The sequence below is a fragment of the Ambystoma mexicanum genome, chromosome 1p (genome assembly GCF_040938575.1).
Source record: "Ambystoma mexicanum isolate Mex_15411 chromosome 1p, UKY_AmexF1_1, whole genome shotgun sequence".
NCBI lineage: Eukaryota > Metazoa > Chordata > Amphibia > Caudata > Ambystomatidae > Ambystoma > Ambystoma mexicanum.
In genome coordinates this window covers 299,907,792-299,925,093 of record NC_090921.1, presented here as the reverse complement: position 1 = coordinate 299,925,093, position 17,302 = coordinate 299,907,792, and the positions used below count along the sequence as shown (strand labels likewise).

Here is a 17,302-nt window from a genome sequence, read left to right as displayed (position 1 = left end):
TGAGGTTTCATTTAGTCTCACCCAATGTGCAATAAAAAAAAAGTTATTGTGATTTGGTTTCACAAAAGAAAGCCTTTCACAAACACGAAAACAGCAACAAAGTGATAAATATGGATGTCACAAAAATAAAACAGAAAAACTCATACAATAAAATGTTTCAAAGCCCAATACTTACAGCTCTGCTCAAGTTGATTTTCCTCAATAAACCATTGGAATTAGGAAGATTGTGCTTTAGCAAGATTAAAAAATAATAATTTAGGAATTCAAGGAATTCATCTCCAAATCCACATCTTCCAAAAAGGCAAACAATACGTTATGTAGATACTGGAATCCAACAGGTCTAACAAAACTAGGTCCTGTGCATTACTGACAAGCAATTTTTCTTCAATTGATATATGGTTCATACCAGGCCTCCAGATAAGGTGCGTACTAAGCCTTTTTAGGCATGAAAATCTCGTAAAAACAGCTTTATAATTTTCCTGTGTACATTTACACACACATTTAGAGCAGAGGGCAGTGCCAAGGTCAGGTTACTGGACAGAAACCCAAAGGCTTCTTTTGATTTTTATCTACTTGGATATAATTGTAAGCCATGGATAAACGCCTCTGAAACAGAATGAATTATCTGAAGCCTTTGAAAAAAAGAAAAACTGCACACTGTGATAAAAGGAATGGTTTGTTTCCATTCCATTCAGCTTCCGCTGTGTTGCTGCTCTTGGAGCAAACAGAAGCACTGTGCATATTTATTTTCCTAGCATTTTAGGATTGTAAAATGAATAAGATGGAAAACTAAGTTACAATTGAGAATTAACATTTTGTAAAAAATTATGCTCGTTTTCCAGTGAAAGCAAACCAGTATTGCACAATTGTATTTTTCAAAGTTCCTGTGCTGTGTGTATAATCATGCAGAGGCTGATCATTTTTAGACTTCTAATTTAATTTACACTCTACCTATAAAAACTGTGTGTAAAATGATGACCATGTACGGTCTAGTTAACATCCATTCAACCTTGCAATCAATGGGGTACATTACTATAAATGGCCAGGGGCAGCAGTCTTTGCTCAAGGGTGAGTGATTGTCATTACACCAATCACAGGGGTTTAAGCCTCTCAAATCGTCAAGACTACAATTAAAACATCCAAAACCTGACTCTCCAGGAAGTGCAAGTGTTGTTCAAAAAGAAACAAATGAAAGTTACATTTGTAATTGAAATAAGAAATTCAGCAAAACCTGTTTCTGTGATAACCCAGATCGGTATTTAATTGTATGTAGCGCTTCATACATGGTTCGTCCAACATCTAGGCACTGATTATTATACTGCAGTCGATACTCAGTTAACCCGCCTATGAAAAATGTTAGCCAGTAAGATAGCTCAGCCGGCTGTCATGACCCCTGGCCCTAACAGGCAAGCCATCTGGGCTACACCACGGTCTTCCATCATGGCCCCAAGGGCCTTACCAGTCCGCCTAAGACTTCCTGGAGTCAGTCCTGGCACGGTTGGTGCCAGGCTCATATGTGAAGCCAGAGAACTTAAGAACTGGGACTTGCAATAACCTTTGGGCAACATGGATGCCACTGCATAGCTCAGTTCCAGAACTGAGCTATGTGGTCTAGTGTTTTAGATCTAGGGGCACCTGGGATATCTGCAGGCTATATAAACCACGCCCAGGCTGAGGAACACGCTTCGCGATACACTGCTAGCTGCAGCATGGCGCTCACCACGTTCTGTTCGGATCCTCATCTGCATTCCTGAACCTGTTACCTTCAAGAACAAGAACACCGTTAGAATACACTTACCTGCGAGCAAATCCTGCTTCTGTCCTCCGCTCCTGGGTCCTGAATATACACCTGCTCGGCGAGCGCTCCTTCGATCTGGAAAGCCGCACCTGAGAAGAAAAGAGAAAGGAAAAGCAGCATTAGTAAGCATTTATTCTACAACATAGAAAACAATCAAAATAAGCGCACACTTACCTGGGGGTGACTCGTTCCGTTGCCCACATCCATTCCGGGCCATTTTAACGACCTGCAAGAGGGAACAAAACACCGATTAGCACACAAGAGATCAAGGAGGTGGCACGTGCTACGTTTTACTTACCGCTCTTCATCTTCTCAGCAGCCTCCATTCCGGGACATCGCAGCGGTCTGTAAGGAAGAGAGAACAAACAGGTCAGCACTAGATAAGGCACATAGCGCCGCGCATCGCGCTTTCACTTACCATCTTGTGCACAGCCCCAAGCAGCACGGCACCACCAGAACTCCATTCGCACCTAAGGAAAAAGGAGAGACATTAATAGTGGCAATTGCTAATTAAAGAACAAACTGCCAAACCAGCAGTCTTACCTGGATAAACGGGAGTTGCAGCTGGGCTGGACTCTGAGGGCCCGCACCAGTGAAGCAACTAGGTTGCGCCGCACTCATCCAACAACGCACCCCTGCACAGAACAGCAGGACGGAGAGCACACCATAGAATAAAACAAGGTGAGGAGAGCATCAAGGGGGTTGTTGGGACCACAAGGGAGGTGGGCTTTGGGCCGGAAGAGACAATAAAACAAAACCCAAATTCCTGTGTTTTCAGACCGGGGCCTCGGCCGAACAAGAGACCAAGGGAGGGGGTTCAAGGTCGGAAGTGGTCCAACCAGTCTGAGTGGCGTCTCCGTGGATATCAGTTGAGCGTTACACCGGCTAAGCACTTGTTGCTGTGATCTGTGCGTGACCTGTAGGTTACAGGTTAAAATCCCAGCAAGGCCAACTCAGCCTTTCATCCTTTCAAGGTCGATAAAGGGGTACCAATTTCAATTTGGTGATAATTGTGATAAATATGTTCTATGTACAGCGCTTTGCCAAAAGCGCTGTATTAATAACCATTTGACCATGAGATTAGCTACACAATTTAGCCAGGAGTACTTGCCTCTCTGCACTGTTGTATCATAACATTGCATACCATTAGGTAGTAATAGTTCCAGGAAATGAGGACTTTCATTAAACATCAAAAGACAACTATGTTATCGCCCCTCAAAACACACAATACAATTTAGGTTTGCTTTACTATGTAATTGGCTAGGTTTTTTTTTTATGTTTTCAACATTTAAATATACACAGGAGAGATCAAATGGCCAGACCTTAGAGAAATAGCGAAAGGTGTATTCTGTCACAATTCAGGAAGCTGCCGCATAGTAAAGATTTCCATACAGTTTTTGTACACGTCGGCTGGATGTCACATACATTTCTCTTGCAAAGGAGAAAAGTAATTTTTACTCTCTTAAAATCACATTAACTCTCAAAGTTTAAAAATAGGGGTAAAATACTGCCACTGCAAAATCGTATCTGGATCACTGGTTAATACAACCTTTATTATGATACAACACACAATTTTATAATAAATGTGTATAAAATATATCAAGTCATCACAAATCGATAAAATTCACAATTATAATTAAAAGCAAAACATTCTTTTAAATTCACGAATTAAATTTCATCCAAATTAGTGAGCTTCAGACTTAAAAAAAAAAATGCAAACAGCCAAGCACAATGGTACAGAGCGGCCGCTTTGGCACGATTTCCAAAATCGTTCACAGTCAATAGAATTATCCCTTTCAAATAAATGTGTAAAATACTTAGTACGTGTTACATTCAATGAATAACAATAACCTAACAAGTGTTCAACGATTTCCAAAACGTCATTGTTATCACAGACACGGCAATAGGCATTTGCCTTAGTTATTTGCCGATAATTAAGCATTTCTTCTTTTGAGGCAAGAAATTCCACCTGAGCGAGTAAAGTCCTCCCTAGAGCTGCGATTAGGGAAGATAGCGAGTTATGGTGCAAGTGCACTAAACTTCCTATGTTGCCGCTTCAGGTGGTTACAAGACACGTACGCATGGAATTTGTCAATAGTATTACACTAATCCTGTTCATATAAAGTGTATTTTACCGGCACCGGAATTGATATATAATCTTCACACATTCTTTCCTATAATCTAAAAGGACACTCACACATTGATCTTTAAAAGATGATAAAGTGGTTCTGATGGACAAAGCCAGCACACCAACGATATCGTCATACATGGAGTTAAAAACAGGGGCTATAATACTTCAATACAGTGTTGAACGAGGACATTTCTCTCTCACTTGCATAAACTAAAGTCCCAATTCATATCGGATTGCTGTGAGTTGCACCCCATTCGGCGCTCTCTGGGCTTTACACCAAATCCACTCTCTGGGCTTTACACCAAATCACGGCTTCCAAATCGTTAAAAAAATCATCCACTACCCATGATCCAAGTAATTCCAACCCACATAAAAACGTTGGAAACGCTTTTCATTCATAATATTGCAGTAAAGGATTCCGGGTAGAATCTATATTTTCCATTAACTGATCATTTGATTAGCCAATGCGTTAGCTTTAAGACACAGGATACCCATGATCTTAGTTTTCTGTGGATGACAAAATAAGGGATAACCTAGATAAGTTCAACCATCAACTGATCCTAAGGGTTCATTATTTAAAAATCATTTAAAAGAGACCTTCCTGTGATTGTTTGCGATTTGGAGCACTTTAGTCTTTGCAGGGTTTATTTTAAAATAAATTGTATTAGCAAATCCCTGGAAAGCAGATAACAGTCTCTGTAAACTAATGTGGGTACAGTCAAAAAGTTTAAAAAATCATCAGTGTACGCTAGCCATATAAAACTAATATAGACAATGTTAGGTGGCACAAAGGAGGCGGGGACCACATATTTACCCATGTCAGAGACATACAAATAGGATGAGGCAGGGATATATATTTGCTCCCTACCTCTTCAGATTTTGCATCAATTCTGCAGGAGAGCAGACCTTGATTCAAGCGAACCTGAATAACAGAATTGTTGTACAGGCCAATTAGAACTCTCAAGAGTCCGTCAGGCATGCCCCGCTTAGCGAGTTTGGACCACAGAAGAGACCGATTGACTTTATCGAAGGCTGCGGACAGATAGATTGAGGCCACAAACACTGATGAGTGGGAACCAGACCAAGAAAATTCTTGCAGATGTTCCACAATGAAACCATATATTGGAGTACTATGACCTTTTTTAAACCCGGTCTGGCATTTATTCATGTGGCCAATGTCGACATGCACTCTTCCAGGTGGAACAACAGGAGGGATGCAAAAACCTTGCCATCAGCATCCATTATGTAATTTGGATGGTTTTCTTTGGATCGGTCTCTGCACCCCTCTTGTATATAGGAACAACATACAAAGTGTCCCAGCTATCTGGAAACTGTTCCAGCACCACAATCTCTTTGAAAAGTATACTTAATATAGCAGCCCATGTAGCCGTGTCACCTTTAAACAGTTTATTGGACAGGGTATAGGCTGGGGGTGGGGAGGGCCCGAGAATCACTACTGCAAATAATCACAACTTGAATCCTTTAAACTGACACCGCCATTTTCCAATTTGTATTTTTACCCACAACTTGAACTAGATTGGTGGACTTGCGTAAAGTGCCTCAAAGTGGGAAACCCACACTGCCTCGGCCACACAATTCGCCTGACAGGTAGTATGGCCGGACTCCAGAGCATTCACCACCTCCCAGAATTCACAAATGTTCTTATTTTTATGAATGGAGAGCATAAGTTCTGCATCATGTTACAATAAAACAGAACAACGCGTTGCTTCACCCAATTTTTATAACCCTTCTTGATTTTAGTGTTAATACGAGCCCCAATAGATAAACCCAGTTCCAACTTCTTTATTTCTCTAATTTTGGAACGCATGTTCCTCTTAGATGATGCAAGTGCCTGATAAAAAAACTGCAGATAAACCTTCCCCTGAAAGGTCCTATTATTGGTTTGGTTTGCAACACCAGAAAAGTCCCTCGTTAATTCAGCTATGGTACCCTCAAAATTACATAGCTTGAAGGAGGCGAGCTTCCATTCATAAGTACACCTATTCATCAAGACTGGCATTCCCTGATTAAAGCGGCCAGTAAGTCCTTCTTATTCTACAAGAATGAACCCCCAGGTTCACATGGGCAACCCTCTCTAACGTACCCCCATTAGTTGAAACTCAACACTCAGCATGTCATGGTCCTTCAAAGTTGTTGGCTCAATGTTAAGATTCCCACAGTGATCATACAAAAATTGTTCAGTGAATATATAATCCAAAACATAATTGCTACGGTCACAAGTGGTTTGTGGGGGGATATCACCAGGAATGGCGCCGTTCAGCATTTTCAGACCCACTGAGGACAAAAACGAAAGCAATTTCCCTCTATTCAACACCTTTAATAGACGATTCTTATAGAAATATGGGAAAACTAAGTCCTCGTCCTCCACAGCTAATGAAGTACATTGGCAGTTAAAGCCACCAGCAACCAAAATTGAACCATCTACACGATTATAGACCCAGAATGCCAAATAGTTCCTGAAAGCCTCGAACATACGATCTAAATGATGGAGCCCTTTGTGCCAGTACATGTTTATTAATAAAGACAAGTCTCTCACAGCCTTTTACCCGCAATCTAGCCTCAACTCCCAAAGCACCAAAAACAGAATCCCAAACACTAACCACTTTTAGGCCCTTTTCTGACTAGAGTGCACCCCCTAGTCCCCTTCCATGAGTTTGTGCACAGACAACAAACCTGTCCAGATATGGGCAACTCATTAGCCAATCTTCTAAAAGCATCATCACTTTAAAGGATCATATCTTTGATGCCAAGTCTGGGTTGGTAAACAGGTGTATGTTACCTCTCATGTTCCAAGATAACAGTTTTAGGCTAAAAAAGTTGCTAAAGGTTCGGTTGTACATTCGAACCTGGCTGATTGCCGGTATAATGCAAAGGGGTGTACATCCATGAGCATCAAGTCCTTCACCTCTTTACAAACTTAACTTCACTGCCATTTTGAACTAAAACCATGATGTTGTTAACGTTTCTCGATCACCAGATCACATTTATAATGGGGCACGGAGTCTGAATATTAAACAATGTCATAGAGCAACTGCCTTAGATGAACGCCTTACTTTAATATTGTCTCGTACACCAAACGAGATGTTATGTCAAAAAGAATCAACAGTCATGTACCAGATCTGGAAAATCAACCCTATCCTTATCCATAGTGTTGTGTTGATAAGTCTCAGATTTGGGACCGCCTTAAAAAGATCCAATATATTGGATCTATTCAAGCAGACTCCACTGTCCTCCCTACACAGGCTTTGCACAACCAACCCGTTAACCACAGCCTTGCCTCTTGAATGGTCATATTTACTTTCTCAAAAACATTTTATAGAAATATCCTTATGTTCAAAGCAATTTCTAGCATCAGGATCATTACCATTCACTGTAAATACAGGTTGTTGGCCAGTACCTGGCACTATAGGCCTGTATTTGGGGAGTGACCGTTGTCGGTTGATGGTACTTGATTTGCTGTCTCCTTAAGTGAATTGAGACTATTTGACCCTCCATTATGACTAAGTAAGTTGTTAACTGAGGCTTGACACAGGTCGCTGCCTCCAGCAGCACCTCTCAATACACTGTACACCTTGGGATGCCGTCTCATATTCAATGGACTAATAGCAACACCCCCGTCTATCAGCAAAGCCGAAGTTAAAACATTCTGTTTCCCAGAGTTCACCATGTCCAATAGTCCGCTATTTTGGCCGGGCTCGATTGCCTGGGAAGAACCAACCAGAGCAGGAGGGCTAGAAGACTTTACTGAGCTAGACCATTTAATATGCTTTACTTCAGTGCCTATTGAACTGCCATAATTAGCACACTATTTATCTATAATAAAAAAAGAATGAATTGATTCCTCATGAATCTGGATATCATCAAGGACAGTATTACCGATACGACTGTCCATTAGCAAAGATGTTGAACTGATTCGACTGCTGTACATCTTTTGCAACCCAAGTTTATCTCTTCCTGCAAGTGTAGGTATTCTGATAGTGTGAGATGCCGTAGAAATTTCCTAGATGACTGCCCTTTCCTCTTTCTGCTCTTCATATTCTTAGTTTTCATTGCCAGGTTTACAGACTGACTATTTAGGCTTGTTAGTCAGAACGTCTGAAGCGTGCAGTATATTAGGAGCACCTTCCCCAGGGACTGTAGTTGGGTTAGTGTTGTGCATACCATTATATGGGCAACTAATACAACCCCCCCCAAAAATAGCAGCCCAGAATCCCTAATAAACAATGTGGTCCCTACCAACAAATTGTTCCCTAGCATGTGATTGGGCACTGTTGCAGCCCCACTAGGAAAACTAGATTGCACAAGAGGACGCGGATATGCCACATACACCCTCTATTGTAGGCGCCATATGTGGCTGTTCTACACCAGCATTTGTAGAAATAGCTTTAGTACCATAGGTTTCCAACTTTACATTCATTTCAGATAAAGTTAGTGTTTGTGCCTGGACTTCGTCCCTTATATTATCATACGGATCAACAAAAGCACTAAGGACTGAATTCAACACATCTATGGTATGAGCTGTGAGCCGAATTCCCTCATCCATTTCCTGTAATGTGTGATGAAGTTGAACAGGACTCTGGTCTTTTCGGCTATTTGGACTATTAGGAGAGTTCATACTGTGCCTTAATAATAGATCAGTTAATGCAGTGGGAGTACCTGCGGAGGAAACATTAATAACAATGTTCCTTACGAATCGGAGAGACAGGAGTGTATCATTTGACCAAAGCCACCTCCCAACCCTTCTTCATGCCCATCGACCCCACCCACTGCAGCGACATCTGCAGACAATACATGAACATCCAAGTCCATCTGGCTTTAGTCATTAACATTCGAAAAAGTTCACCAGAGCAGGAGCATTGCACACTTTAGAAGACTGTATCTTGTTGCTTGTGCCAGAGCGAGGGAACAGTTATTCTCTGACCAGCAATGGGCATCAGAGACACCAGGTTTAAATGTTTCGTTTTTGCTCCAGCCTTGCCCCCCGCTGCTATCATGCCCACAACCGGCAATGCCACAACCTCTTAGAGCAGCGCTGGCATAGTTTGGGGAAAAACTGGATTGGTGACTTGGACGGGGACCCCCAGGCTGTGTGTGATCTCTGAAACCAAGGCCTCCTCAGAAAAACCACCAACAAATTGCTGACGACCACACACGTCAACCAAAAAAGTCATCTTACATGCCATGTGCGGTGGTGCCGGGTTCTGGAAGTCAAGGCTGTATGCAGGAGCTGATACAGCTGGTATAGACCGGCTCTATAATCAATAGGCAGACTTATGCATCAAACTTCTGTAAAACCGTTCCCCGAGTACAATTGCAAAGGTAGATTGGCAGCTGCTCTGCAACCGCCCAACGGAGCATTGGAACAATTATAAAGGTGATGTGCACCCTGCTGACAGATCACAGCAGTAGGAAATCACCACTCTCAATCAACCTGAAAAGTTTCTTGCACCAATTATTTTGCAGTACTTTACCAAGTATTTGCAGTAAAAGTCCCCTTACAGGTGGCCTTTGCACATTAGCATCAATACGCCACCATAAACAGTTTTAGTTGAACACGATGTAAAACGGTAACCTTATGGTGTTCACAGCAGCCGAACGCTGCCACCTACTGCCCCTCCTCGATACTGGAGCTGAAGCTGTGGCTGGACATACAATGGCAACTACACCTCACTGCCTCTCCGGGACCACAGGTGCTGGGTCTTTTAGTCTAGTCGCCTCGCCTGCCGCAACAGCCCTCGTAGGCGCTCTGTGCCGCACAGGGATTCTTAAGGCCTTGAGTGTAACGCTGTCAGGTGGCCGGCGACCAACGTCAATTAGAAAATAAAGTTTCCGCCCTGCAATGAGATCTGTAGTAAGCCTCAGCCACAAGCCACCTGCGGTAAATCTGAAGGCTGTGCCATCGTCTGGGCATGAGCACATACAGTCCTTGGAAGCTCACCAAATGCCCTCTGAGGCAGAGGTCACGTAGACCCCAGCTGACAAGTAAGGCAGCTTTGTGGCGCTGTGAAGTTGATGAAATGGGCTACGAGGTGTAAATGTCCAAACATTGTTGACAACCCTATAAGCGATCATTCCAACTTGCAGCTGGCTCTAGATTTAAATGGATCTAAAAAAATACCTACAACAAATTTCCTTTATCTTTGTCGATCAACAAAAGAGCGTCCAGACTTGTCTGGCGAACAAAGATCTATCCCCAATTTAACCCTAAACTGGGTAATTTGTCTGACCCTCAGTTTGAACCTCAGGCCATTAGGGACCCGGCACGTAACTTAATTTTTCGATAGATTGATGGGTTGTATCTTTACCAAGATAAGTTTTCTAGGCCCCAATTATTTGACAAACCAGTAGAGATCAAGAAGAAAGAAGCATTACTACGATTGCAAGAGTCGTAGATTGCATCTCAATTCCAACTCATTATTTCCACAAAGAAATTATTTCCACAAAGAAAGCTATAAAGTCTGTAAAACTGGCTATTATCCCTTTAATACCTGATGTTGCAAAGAGACACAGAAAATATGCTACATGTTCTTGGCCCTAATAAGGACCGCTCCTTTTGGCAGATGGTCAACATGAGCCCTTTACAGATTTCAACTCAAACGAACTATTTCAGAGGTTGATTGGAAGGCTCACTTTTAAAATCGATCTATAATCTGCTGGATCCACTAAGAATCGACTGAGGTCCATTTTAATCACTCTCATAGCAGTCAGCCTCTGAGATGACTGGGTTGCACTGCTGTCCAGCATTAGGAACTGTCTCAATAGAGCTTGGAACCGCTGCTTCGCCAGACCCAATCCCAACACCAAAGGTTACCAATATATAGATCCACAAAAACAGGCCCTTTTGCAGAAGTAAGTGTGCACAGTGAATTTAGGCACACTACTGGTGGTGGTTCCTAGCGGAATTGGAGTACGGGGTTAAGTCTACATAGCTGTTCTGAACCCTGCCATAGGTTTTTATGAGCATAAAGTCCTGACCCTACCTCGTCTCCCTTGTCTGGCCTGAATCCTCTCCCATCCCGGGTTTCTCCTAGTGTGATGGGATTGGAAGACAACCCCTAAATCTCTTACTTAGCTTTGTTTCAGCATCTTTGGAACATGTTTACTAATCTGTTGGTTAGCCAAGACTCTAAAAGACTTTTGACTCCGTAAACACTTTCTTCTTGGCACTATCGACTCTTAAGGACACTAGTCGCAGGGAAGGACTTTAGGACTTTTAAAGGGATGGGTGCCTTATTTTCATAAAACACTGTAATGGAGAAGTATACGGTTTCTTCACCTACTATAATTTACAAATGTTCTTGAACGTTTATCTTGCTTTCCTATACATAGTCTATCTGCTTATAGTCTCAATTGAAGTGCCCTTACTGATTTTAAAAAGTAAAGTTTTGGGTTCTCTAGTGAGAGCCACCGTGGTGTTTGTATATTTGTACATATTAGTTTAGTAGTAATATTTACCCATTGGTTTTATTGCGTATAATGTATACACACCTAATAAAATAGTGAATTTTTATACTCTTCTGTATAACTGGCTTTATCGTGAGTGTGGCTCATTGTACCAATCCACCTCCCCACTATTCCTGAAGTCTAAGCCTTGCTTCTCAGCTTGCTTCCTTGATAGCGTTTGGCTAGACTTAATTGTCTAAATCCTCTTCACCATAACAGGGCAGCTTTTCGGAATTCTCCCTCAGGATAGATTCTGGGTATCCATCTTAACAAGAACTATAAAGAGAGATTGTTGTCTGACTTTCCATTTCAAACCAAAACTGTAGAAAATGTATGAACATCAGTAAACACAGCAAAACATACTTTGTGTGCAGAATAAACCTCAGTATCAAAACAATCAGAACTACAAACATGTACAGCACAATTGAATAGAAAGGAATGGGCATCAAAGGCTTGCGTCTTTTGCAGGAAAGTCGCCTTATCAATATACTCATCAATAACCGTGCAAACAAATGTCTAGATTAATGCAAGCTCCTATACACTGCAACCATCAGATCCCTTTTTAACATTGATTAATGTAGGGCAGGCCGAAAACCAACTGTAGTTGCTAGTGGGGCAACAATGAGTCAACAAAGATGCAGGTCTGTGTTTAGGCAGTGTGTTAAGTACAAATTACTGCCATGACATGGCACACAGCAAAGACACTACAGACCAATCAGGCACATTGGGAGATGACTCACATATCATCCACGTAGCAAGGGTAAGGCATTTGTTGTACATAGGCTCCAGTCCTCGTCCAAGTTGGTGTCAATGCCTGAATGACTGCCTTCTCAATAAGGTCCTGGAGGTAGACAAAGCCACCCCAGACATAGCGTAGGTCATTGAACGGATCAGCAGCCGGGCCAGGGTCCCAGAACCTGCAAAAGACCAGGAAAGGCAGGAAAAATTAAATAAAATTTAAAATAAACTAGGAAGTTAGGTGGTAGGAGGAGCGCTAGTAAAACGGAGGTGTACCAGGAGAGCTAGCAGTAAAATGTGTTATTGAAGCACTAAAAGGGTGCTGCAGGGGTGCATTGGGCTACACTGGCAGAGCTGTGTTTGGTGTGTATTTTAGGCGACTATGGAAAGCTCCAGGTCAGTAATGAAGTGCATACGTAGAGCTGTTATTATGGCCCCTATACTTGAATAGCAGGGTCAAGAATGCATTGATTTTTGAACTTGGGAACACTGACAGAGACATATGTCGGTTGCAATAGTTGGAACAGCAGAAGATTGCTCGGCACAATTTAGTTGCAGTGATGGTCAAGCTGAGCTGTACATGGACAGCCTACACAGCACCAACCTAGTCTGCACCCCCTCAAATACATACATCCTGGCAGCACACACACAACTCTGTGCACAAGTAACCCTTATGTCCAACGCCCACCTGTCCTTGATCTTGTTCGTCCTGGTGACATCATCGATATCCATTCTGATTTTAAACTGTACATGGCGTGGAATTGTCTCATTTGTCTCCTCAGTCGTATTATCAAAATTTAAGAACACAACACCAGCCCAAAACTGCTTCTGGTCCAACAGCTGCAGTGCGTGGGAGACCAATTCTTCTTCGGATGACACAGCTTCAATCTTATTCAGGGACACACACTAAGAAGTGGAGAGGGGACAAAGGTTACCCAAGATAGAGAAAGGATTTGATGTCAAGTCAAATCTCCCATGTCACCCTGCAAAGCGAAAGGAATCAACCAATACCTCAATAAATCGGGACAACAAAGCAATAAGGCTGTCCACCCGTGTATAGGCTTCCTTCCAGGTAAATTCCCCATCACCAGACAGGAAATCCACCAAGGCTGTTGCATTCCAGGAAGTGTTAGTCAGACGTCGATCCACCAGTTGGGATATGGCTGGTGTCTTCAGCAAGCTCTGTCGAGAAGTGACAAGATCAGGGCGGAGGTAAGCACATTAGCACAGCAATGGGTGCAGCGTACATACAAACACAGATGTGCTTGTAGAGCAGAAAAACATCTCTATGGACTTCTGCTAAGAATGAGCAAGACTAGTTTATTGAAGACAGACTTGGTCATCAACGTGCATGCTAACAGAGTCCCTCTGGAGCACTCTTCAACATTGTGGTAAGGTAACACAAGTTGTGAAGTGCCCACGCATACATTAACTTTGGATTTAAACAGGACAATGAAAGTCTGCTGAGATAAGACAATCTTCAATGTGGTGCTGAACACCCTCAAACTCACTGTAGACAATAAAATAGAGATAGACTAACCTATATGGAAACTGTTTGTATCCCTAATGGGCATGTGCCCCTGTAAGAACAGCAGTGTTAGAGAAACGATTTCAATGCCATCTAATGGTCCATTTGTAAAAAGGTTTTCTTAACTGCCAGGGGTCCCGAACAACTATGATAATACAAAACTTACAATGCCCCACATATGAATATTATTTCCAGGCAATCATTTTGTTGTATCATATATCTGTACACCATGATTAATGCTACTTGTTTTCTTTTACAGACTTTTACTCATAAATGCAGCCAACATCGCTCCTTTTCCTTTCAGTATTTATTTGTAAACAGATAAAAGCAGAAACAAATGTCTTGTGCTTTGTTCTCTAGGTTATTTATCATGCTTGTAGGTAAATGGTTGTGCAAAGCAGCAGCTGGAACCATTTCTCTTTTAAGTTATTTAAATGGTCAGAGAGAATTTTGCTCGGATCAGCAGTAGTTGCTTTTTGAGGTGACAATGGATCTTGGCTGGATGTGCAAGAATCCAGTTCTGTGAAATTCAGATTACAGGTACCCCAGCACTCAATTTTCATTTCAATATATGTGGAAGAATACTAGTTGAGATGTAGTGCTTTACAGAGCAAAACATAAATGTTTAGTGGACAATATCTTAGTCTCTCTTTAGCAGTGATAATGTTCTTAGAGCAATTAGTATGCATTGTAAAGGTTTTGATTTATTAATGGAATTTGCGGATTATGATGATGATTTGTGATATCTCAATTTATGTCTTTCATTAAATAAGACTAATATTTGTTGAATTTGGAGAAAGGTTTGCTATGGGCAAGCTAAACGCTTACATAAAAAATAAAATATGGATAAATGCAGATGGAAATGTTGACTTCATTAATGTAAAACCAGGAGCCTTTGTCCTGATGGGTGAATAGTAAATGTACTATTTGAAACCTTTTATTTAATTGGGAGGTATTGTGGGCCACATATGCATCTATTACAGATTGCAAGCTGCAAAACTAATGTTCCATCTAAGGTTCATTTATTCTGGGTCAACATTCACAGGCTGTGCAGATTCCAAATCAGTTCTCTTCCTCCTACATTTGCTATGCATTTGGTATTTTGTACAGTGCCCCTAGTGTATAGGGCACTTCAGAGCACAACGCTGGAGTAAGGTGTGATGTGGAAGTGGTAGCTAACATATTGAGACCTACCGATGATGTGTTTTGCTTGAATGGTAATCACTAGATACATTGAAATGCCTTTTAGAGTGAATATCACTAAAGTTAGTTCAAGAACACTGATACAATATTGAATATCCACTGCATTGCTTTTGCCTTGTAGATCATTTATCTTAAGAGTGTCCCATCACATCTTACAATAAAGGCTTTGGTCATCCTGAGTAATGGGTCTCGGAAACTTCTGCCTACTCTTAGAATTTGGAGCTTGAATTGTTGCAAAGGGGTTTTCTTACCGCTTAAACTACCTTTGCTAGAACAAACATATAATCTTCACACTGTACAGTAGCCCGATTCCGAGGTAGTTTCAAAGAAACCAGGCATTGTTAACAAAATGTATGCATGCAGCTGATATTCTTGACATATTCTTGTCAGTCATCGTTGACAAAGACTGAGAAATGAAGAATGTCAAAATCCTCACATTTGAAAGTTATACAATTACTTTCTTGGAGTATATTCTCACTTCTAAGAATAAGATGTATTGTTTTGGAATTGGGAAAGACTTTTTCAAACTGGGAATTGATTGTGTATAGGCGCTATATAAATAATAAGTCGATGTGCTTCAAAGCGCGTCAAGGCAGGTAGGGAACATGGGAAAATTCAGTGACATTCTTACAAGTCCTTGATACATTCAGAATGTGAAAAATAACCATCATAATCAGCCTGACGACATTTCAGATAGTGCAAGTGCTATAGACAGTGAGGAGGAGGAGAGGGGAGGGGAGGATGGGTGGGGTGGGACGGAGAAAAAGTCAGACAAGCGTCTATATTACTATGCCGGACGACAATTGAGGTAGTTACGGAATTTAACAAGAGGAGGGGGGACCTAGGAGGGATTGGAGTAAGGGAGAGGAGAAGAACAAAACAAGCGACCATCGTACTAGGCCTTAACAACACTTCAGATAGTGCTGGAGGGGGAGAGGGAGAAGAAAAACAAATGGGGGAGGTGGGATGGGGGAGAGACAGACAGGCTGCTATCAAATAGGTCAGGACACATAGGTGTACGAGTAAGAGCTATCGACAGTGATAGGGAGGGGTGGGCAGGAGAATGAGACAGACAAGCAGCTACATTACTATGCCCGACGACAATTGAGGTAGTGCCGGAATTAAACAGGAGGAGGGGGAGCTTGGGGGGGAATGGAGTAAGGAAGAGGAGAAGAACAAAACAAGTGACTATCATACTAGGCCTGACAACATTTCAGATAGTGCTGGAAGGGGGGAGGTAGGAGATAACAAATGGGGGAGGGGAAAGAACAAACAAGCAGCTTACAAACAGATAAGATGACCTATCTGAAGTGCTAAGGATTGTTTGGGAGAATTCTCTGTTTAGGCTGAATTTCCTAACCTAGTGAGTCCCCCAGCAGCTTTGCTGGATTTTTGGGGTTTATTTCTTTCTCCTGCCAAGAGTGAGACTCTTTTACCCTCACTCTTGGGCATGATTTGAGTGTGTTTCTTTGAATCTAGATGTGTTTAATGGGCTATGGGGTCTTTTACTCCACAGGGCTTCATATGTTTTTGTGATGTGTGTTACACAGCACCCTCAGTGCAGTGACACAGGGGTGTCAGTGACCCCCCAGTATAGACTCCATACCCTGGGACTGACTACTGTCTCCCAGGGCATGTAAAGTCACCATTGACTTTACTAGTCTTAAATTCTGGACAGAACCAGTACAAACCATCATATTGTGGACGTACTGGCTGGGGCAATTCAATTGCCCCAGGGTCTGTTAGTCGAGGGGGCACGTCTCCGTCCCCCCTGATCGAGTTTTGGCTGGTGGCAGTGGATACTACTTTTTATATTCAACCGCGAATATTTTCCTATGGGATTTCCTATTGTTTTAGGCTGCTATCTTTATTTAATTATTTACGGTAGCCTCGAACATACCGCCGGTTTATTTAATTAATATTAATTCTCCGGTTGGTATTTTTTGCCAAAACTTGATTCTAAAATGGCGTTTGTGTTCTCTTCTGTGACTCCAACCCAAGTCGAGCCCTTTGTTCCACCTTTTGGCGGGCTTCTCCACAGAAGCCCTCCAAAGTGGTGCCACTCTGTCTGGGGTACTTAGGAGGGGTGGAGGGGAATTTAGGCACCCTGGACTGAGTTGCCTAGGCAACTCAAGTCGCACTCCATCCTGATTGGCCCAAGTGGTGAGCCGGCCGGCTCACCACTTAGCATGTTTGAGTGACAGCTAGGCTGAGTGAATGGGGTTTTTCTGCATAAAAGCAGGGCTTTGGGGACTGGAACTTCAGAAGTCGCCACAGGACCTAAGAATCCGACGAGGGAGAAGCTGAGCCGACCTGCCACGACACCACCACCGGTGGAGCCCTGCTGGACCGCCTCACCACTTTTCCCAACGACAGAGGAGATCTCCCGCCGGAGAGTCTTCTTCCTTTGACTGGTGGGGATAACCAGTTTCACCGTCTT

General features: G+C 42.4%; 1 protein-coding gene across 5 annotated transcripts in view; it reads right to left on the bottom strand.

The window, feature by feature from the left end:
• ABCA7 (ATP binding cassette subfamily A member 7) overlaps window positions 1–17,302 on the bottom strand; it is a 2,687,121-nt gene that overhangs the window by 1,702,139 nt on the left and 967,680 nt on the right. For all 5 annotated transcript variants that reach the window (XR_011303245.1, XM_069647414.1, XM_069647430.1 and 2 more), the window contains 3 exons: window positions 13,143–13,313; window positions 12,820–13,037; window positions 12,134–12,310 (listed from right to left, as the gene is read on the bottom strand). Coding sequence is in view for 4 of the 5 variants with exons in the window: in XM_069647414.1 (XP_069503515.1) it covers window positions 12,134–12,310; window positions 12,820–13,037; window positions 13,143–13,313 (566 nt within the window). In the remaining variant the exon portion in view is untranslated. The remainder of the gene's footprint in view (window positions 1–12,133; window positions 12,311–12,819; window positions 13,038–13,142; window positions 13,314–17,302) is intronic.